This window comes from Gekko japonicus, unplaced genomic scaffold (genome assembly GCF_001447785.1).
Source record: "Gekko japonicus isolate JY-2015 unplaced genomic scaffold, Gekko_japonicus_V1.1 scaffold53, whole genome shotgun sequence".
Lineage (NCBI taxonomy): Eukaryota > Metazoa > Chordata > Lepidosauria > Squamata > Gekkonidae > Gekko > Gekko japonicus.
In genome coordinates this window covers 1180417-1187545 of record NW_015162474.1, presented here as the reverse complement: position 1 = coordinate 1187545, position 7129 = coordinate 1180417, and the positions used below count along the sequence as shown (strand labels likewise).

General features: G+C 43.0%; 1 protein-coding gene across 1 annotated transcript in view; it reads left to right on the top strand.

Moving 5' to 3' along the window:
* The first annotated feature begins 1404 nt into the window (after positions 1-1404).
* The window catches only part of MYRFL (myelin regulatory factor-like), a 73387-nt gene continuing 67662 nt past the window's right edge, over positions 1405-7129 (top strand). Inside the window, exons 1-4 of the mRNA XM_015405692.1 lie at positions 1405-1434; positions 5644-5813; positions 5898-6269; positions 6783-6977. Of these exons, the coding sequence (XP_015261178.1) occupies positions 1405-1434; positions 5644-5813; positions 5898-6269; positions 6783-6977 (767 nt within the window). The remainder of the gene's footprint in view (positions 1435-5643; positions 5814-5897; positions 6270-6782; positions 6978-7129) is intronic.

Below are 7129 nucleotides of genomic sequence, written 5' to 3'. Positions count from 1 at the left end.
GTAAGACCTGAACAAAGATGTTCTCAATAGGACGTTCTGGAGGTCAATAATTCATACTGTCTCTATAAGTTGGAAGTGACTTTGACAGCACATAACACAAAGTATATCAGACAATTAGAAGGGTAGAGGTTCTCAGAATAAAATATACACAAGACATTACCCAGCCCATAGTTTCATAGCAGAAGACAGAAACTTAGCTCCTTGTACAGTAATTCTTTAGTCAACTCCAAAGCAGTAAAAATTTAAGAGGTTTAGCTCTATCAGGGCTCTATCAGTTGTGTCCTACAACTTTTACAACAGTTGGAAACCATTATTTTCAACAGGTGAAGTTACATTTTCTTGTTTATTTAAATATTGACATGCCTCTTTTCTGTTGAAAAAGAACCATCAGGCAGGTTGCATTTCATAAGTATATGGAACCAGGAAACAATTTGAAATATTCTAACAATAGCAGAAACTAATAAGTAAGAAAGCAATAAACCTTCAAGTGACACCACTGCTTTCTGCTTTGTTCTTCTCATCTTATGTGGCAAAGGGAGAGAAACCTTAATAACAGATAACCTTGAAAGAAATCATGTGGGGAGATGTGAAGTTCATCTGTCAGAACTGGTCACCACTGCATGACGTGTGCATGTTTTCCCAAAAAACCAGTAAGAAGTTCTCGGCTTATGAAAACCTTTTTTTTTTTTGGTCTAGTATTGTACCACCTTGGAACACTTATTCACACAACACTAAGCCATCCTCAGCCTGGGTTGATACTCATGCTGCAATAAAAGACTGTTATTTTGGGCAGGTAGCAACCAAAATTAAGAAATACCAATGTTTAAAGCAATCAGGAATAGATTCCAGAAAAGGGAAAAAAATTGCTTGTAGTGTGTGTGAAAACTGATGGGGAAGCTCCAGCAGAGTGAGAGCAAGAGTGAGGTAGTGGTTAGAGTGTTTTAAACCCGCATTCAAATCCCCATGGAGCCATGAAGCATTTTGGGTGTCTGTCCCCCACTGGTTGCTGTACTTCACAGCATTCTTGGAGAGCTATGTCTAAGCTCCTTCAAGGAAGGCTGGAACAAAAGGTATCAAGAGGGTCTGCAAAGGGAAATGTTAAAACAGGGAGTGTGGATTAGCTAGGGAACAGACACTGACAAGGCATACAGTGCAGTCTGTGTGGGTGAGGGAATGTGAGGTGAATTGTGGGCTTCAAAGGCATACAGTGGGCCGTACAAAAGCTCAGGTCACTGAGAGTGAATGTTGTTCAGCTGGGCATCAGAATACAATAATTGCTTGGAGATAAGTTGTAACAGGATGGGAAGGGCCCCTACAAAATGGCAGTGGAGTTGCATGGGAAGTGGGGAGAAAAGGATGCAGAGCTAAAGGAAGAGAGTTTTTTTTAAAAAATGAGTGCAGTGTATGGATCTGCAGGTGAACTTCTTGAGTGAGGTGAGATATTAGTGAAAGAGGTAGGTAGGTGTGTTAGAGCCCTGGAACATGAGGGAAAATGGCCCAAAGCAGGCTGTGAGATCTTTCCTTGCTGAACATTTCATAGCTTTTAGGGATTGGCATGAACTGGGAAAACGCAGTTCAGTTCAGGAACCACGGACTGTCACAAACTTTTTTGTGCAAGATTAACTGGTTCAGTTTGTGAGCTCGTGATGCAGTAGAATGCCCCCCGGTGTGCTAGAGACACCAACCTTATAGGAAATCTCCAGCTGACTCTCCTTTACCTGCCATCCAAGTTTGGTGAGGATTGGATTTACAGGGTCCAACTTCTGGCTTAAGCGTTTCACTGTTCGGACGCATCCCGTCTTTCTCTGATGGGGACGCGCCGAGACCCGGCTGATGGGAGGGGTCCGAGTTCGTCCCGGACCTCCCCGGGGTCTCTGTAGGAGACCCTCAGCCTGGGGAGCTGAGGAGAGCCTCTTCCAAGGCGATGGCCAAGGAATTGAGGCTCACCTTATCCCCGAAAGGTACTGTCACCATGGAGCCAATATGGGGCTTAGAGACAACTGCCAGAGCAAGCAACAATGATCAAAACTTTAAAATGCTTCCAAAAGCTCTCCAGGTCTCCAAACTGTGAGTTAAGCAATGCTCAGGTGAAAAAGCGAACGGACCTTAATAGTAATTGGAAGCACCTAAGTTTGAAGCGTGGAGGGAGAGGGGCCAAGCACCTTCCCCCCCTTTTTGAAAAAGATTTAAAAGTGGCTTTAAATTGGAAATAAAAAGACTTAGTGCTAAAATAAGTGCATAAGAAGTTAAGTGAATGCAAAACCTGCCAATATATACAAAGTGGATTTAACTCGTATAACTTTTGCCTTGTTTTGGAAAACTTACTTCTTGTTGATATAATGGCTGGGAGAGGACAGAGGGCGACGGAGAAAAAACTGGTGACCAGAAATAACATACCAACGACTCCCTCTCAGAACCAGGAAGTAACTACAGACTTTTCTTCACTGTTAGCAAATGCACTGCGCCCCCTAATGGAACAGATGACTAACCTCAACACCAACCTGGACAGTGTTCAAAAACAATCTACGTTTCCATGGGATCCCTGAAGAGAAGAACAAGGACCTTTGGCGGAGGCTTCATTAATGGATTACAAACAGGAAGACCTATTGAAAGAGATGGATGTAGCCTACAGGACTTACCCGGATTTTATAAAGAAAAATAAACTCCTAGGGGAAACCTATTTTAAATTCACAAAACGATCTACCAGAGAACTGGTATTAAAATCTACAATGGAAAAACCCTTAAAAATTAAGAATGAAGGGATTAAAATATTAAAAGACATTCCCTTTGAAGTCAGAAAACGGAGGGAACTATACAAGATGCTTTCTGTCACTCTGCAAAAAAAAGGGAGTACCATATAGATGGTTATTCCCGGAAGGACTGAGCTTCAACTATCTGGATAAAAAATACAAAATTGACTCTGTTCCAAAAGCGGAAAAATTTATGGACCAAATGTTCAACTCAAAATATAAGAAGAAAGAAAATAACTCAAAACCAGATCAGGAGGAAGAAGAAGAAGAAGAAGAAGAAGAAGAATCCTACTCACAGGATTCAAAAAGCACCATGTGGATCACCAGAATCATTAGAATCGGAGAAAGCAGAAGCCACCCCCAAACTCAAGAAAACGAAGAAACGCAGGAAGAAAAGACTCTAGAACAAGAACAACAGTTCTTAAAGGCAGAATTTGTGTTAAGCTATTAAATGCATATTCTTAAAGTAATACTGTAATGAACCAACCTGTATACCAACTTGTAACATTAGGTTAATAAGCCTTACTTTTAGCTAATTAGATCGTGACATGTATTAGCTTTCCTTTCCCTAAATCCAATAGATGAAATAGTTTAGAATAGTAGCTTCCTTTCCCCATCAAGTAGTTTTCATCTATTAGTTTGTCCTTTCCCCATTTCCCATAGCTATAGTGTTAGGGTTTTAGTTTCCCTCCCCCTTCCAATTTTTAGTTGTAGTTTTTGTAGTTTATAGAAAATGTAAATAAAAACTCCCCTTTGGGGGGCATAAAAAAAAGGATTTACAGGGTCCGAGTTATAACCCCCCAAAGAAGGTGCCCCCAGGAAAGTGCTCTCTGGGGAAATGTCAGGCACAGGTTCAGGAATGTACAGAACAGATCCTGTGCAAGCTAGAGACATCAAACTTGCCACAGATCTCCAGCTGACTCTCCTCTGCCTGCCCACTGAGTCTGGTGAGGATTGGATTCATGGGGTCTGAGTTACACCCCCCCCCAGAAGGTGCCCCATCCTCCATTGTTTCCAATGGACTAAGGTCAAACAAGAGAATCTCTCAGTAGAAACTGAAGGTGGGGGGCATTTTTGCATGCCCAGCAGAATCAGTGCGACTGTGGCTCTGCAGACCCAACAGAACTAAGGTCAAGCCTGGAAAGTACTTTTGGGGAAAATGTCAGACACAGGTTCAAAGTGTATAGAATAGACCTCCTGCAAGCGACACACACCAAACAAACAGGGAACCTCACCCTGCTGCATGCTCCTCTCCAACCTCTCCAAGTTGGCGGTGGATTACATTTTTTGGGTCCTGGTCTCCCCAGTGCTCCGTCTGGAAAAGACAACTGCAGTTCCAGGACTGCTTAGGAACAAGCCAGTGGCACCAAACTCACAGGGAAACTTCACCTGGGCAGACTCCCCCAGCCAGACACTGGAAGCAAGGCAAGCATCCCCCCCATACTCGCAGCTCCCCCAAGTCTCCAAAGGGAGATTCTGAAGGACAGGAAGGCAGATATTCCCCAAAGTTATGCCACAACAGCTTGGTGAGTACCCCAGCCCTGCCAGACCAGTGGAAATCAGAGTCTTCCATTTAAAGTGATTAGTGATGCAACAATAGAAAGGCAGACAACCGACAGGACAGGAGCTTCCCAGCCCCACTAGACCAGTGGAAATCAGAGTTTTCAATTTAAAGTAATCATGAGGTAGGTGTTGTGTTATGAGGTAGATGTTGTTATTTCATGACATGGGTGTTGGGTGAGGGATTAACACATGGAATTCACTGTCACAGGAGGTGATGGCAGCTACAAGCATGGACGGCTTCAAGGGGGAATTGGATAAACATATGGAGCAGAGGTCCATCAGTGGCTATTAGCCACATGGTATAGATGGGAACTATCGGTCTGGGGCAAGTGATGCTTTGTATTCTTGGTGCTTGGGGAAGGGCAACAGTGGGAGGGCTTCTAGTGTCCTGGCCCCACTACTGAAACTCTTGATGGCACCTGGTATTTTTGGCCACTGTGTGACAGAGTGTTGGACTGGATGGGCCATGAGCCTGATCCAACATTGGCTTCTCTTATGTTCTTATGAGGAAGTCCACCCCCACTTGGCAGAGGTGGCCATCCTCCCACCTCCCAGGTTTCCAATAAGGCCCGCCTCTTATAAGAACATAAGAGACGCCAATGCTGGATCAGACCAAAGGCCCATCCAGTCCAACACTCTGTATCACACAGTGGCCAGAAATACCAGTGCCATCAGGAGGTCCACCAGTGGGGCCAGGACATTAGAAGCCCTCCCACTGTTGACCCCCCCAAGCACCAAGAAGACAGAGCATCACTTGCCCCAGAGCCGCTATCTATACCTTGTGGCTAATAGCCACTGATGATCATCCTGAAGCCGGTGCCTGCCAGAGACAATCATAGCTTCCAGTGCAAGAAGCAAGGGTGGGGGTAAGGTTGTGGTCTGGAGATTATGTGTTCTGATTCCCTTCTTGTTTGGCACTGCAGCTCCCATGATCATCTTGAAGCTGGTGGCCAGTTTTGAAACCCCTAGCTTCATTTACTGATGAGTTATGCTTGCCATGGATGGACAGGCACATCCTTTTATTATTAGAGATGTGGGGATCCTTCTGTGCCCCAAAATGTGTCTGTGTGGGGGAGGAACATAACTGATTAATCTTTTATTACTGTAACTGCTATGTAAATCTTTGGTTTCTTTGATGTGTTTTGCATGCTTAAATTCTGAAGAAGATTAATTTAAGTAAAGTTTTGGGGATGAGTCAAGCTGGCTCTGATATCAGCAGACATTTCTTAAGCCTCCATTACACTGATTGGGCCTTAATACTTTCAGTTAATTTATATTTTAGTATAAAATTATGTTAGTTATTATCTTTCCTTTTATTTGTTTGTTTCAGGTCTTTACTGAAGACACCAAAGTTCTGGAGATCACTCAGTCATATGCCATTACTCAGAGAGAGTGTGGCGATGGAGAAGGACCCTCCAAACGCAGAAGAATTGAATTGGGTTGGGAAGTGATTCGGGACAATCTGCAAAAATCACAGAACGATTTTGATGTCATACCTTGGTAAAAATTCACTTATTCTAGTTTTCCACTTAAAACTGCTAATTTTATCCAATCTTTACTGATTTATTTTTGCATGTTTTGAAGGTTGCAGATTGCCATTCGATTAATATCAAAGTACCCTATGAGTCTTCCTCATCATGAGCTGCCTCACTTACTCAACATACTGTATCAGTTACTACCTCAGCAACGGCGGGGAAAACGATCACCTTATGTGTTAAGATGCCTTAAAGAAGCTGCTTTGTGTCAGAGCCAAAAATCAGATCTGAAAACCACGCAAAGGTTAGAGCTGCAGCGAACGTGGTCGAAAATATGGTCTCTTGTTGTTCGTAGTCTGAATTTCCAGCAAACTGAAATGGAAAGTTTTGGGCTACTTGGAGTAATAATTCAAGAACACTTAGTAACAATGGACAGAGAAATCTGGAAGATATTTTCAGGAGCTGCATGCAAGCCCTCAAGGTACAGTGGGAACATTTTTGAATACACTATAACCTTCATGGTCCAGTTAATGCTGTCTTTGAAGTTTTGTGCTTTTTTGCATGTATTTGGTGAATGGCGTTAAGTGTTGCTTAATTCAGGTAAATGGGTGAGGGGAAGTGAGGCTAGAGGTTGGTGGGGATTAGTCCAATGTGAGGCAGTAGGTTCTTGGGAGACCCTTTGTCCTAAATTATGCACCTCTCTAGGATGGGGAGGAGGTTCTTAGCTGTCCAGCTGCTCTTTTCACTTCTAAACTGTATGTCCAGACTTGTCCATGCCTTACTTCCATTTTGTGTTATTTTAGGCCAGGTAGTGTATTACAGCATATGATACTTGAGTGTGTGTGTGTGTGTGATTTATTAGGAAGAGTGCTTATGGTTTTTCTAGCGTTAACCTGCTCCTCAGCGAGAGGAGGAGTCTTGAGTGCTAACAGTATGACATTGCACACAGCCTGTTATATCCAGATTATAATCTTGTGGAAATGATCTTTTATAGTTCTGCAGCTCAGTGCTTAGCAATAGCAATGGCAACTTTGGGAGTGCCAGAAACTTTGCGTATCAGGACAGCACAGAATTATTGGGAAGGAAATGCAAGTTATACACCAAAAGAAACAATAATGAAGTGGCTTCTGTTCTGCCATCTGGAGGAAGACATGGAAGACAATATGGAGCTGCCTCCTATTTTGTCCAGGTAAATAACTTGAAAAATATAACAACCTACACAGGATTTTCCACATTTGTCTAATATTTTTAGGCTTTATTTTAACAGCTTGATTTTATATCAAGGTAATGTACTGTTACCCATTGGGGAAATGAGATACATAGTGAGGAAGCACCACTGAG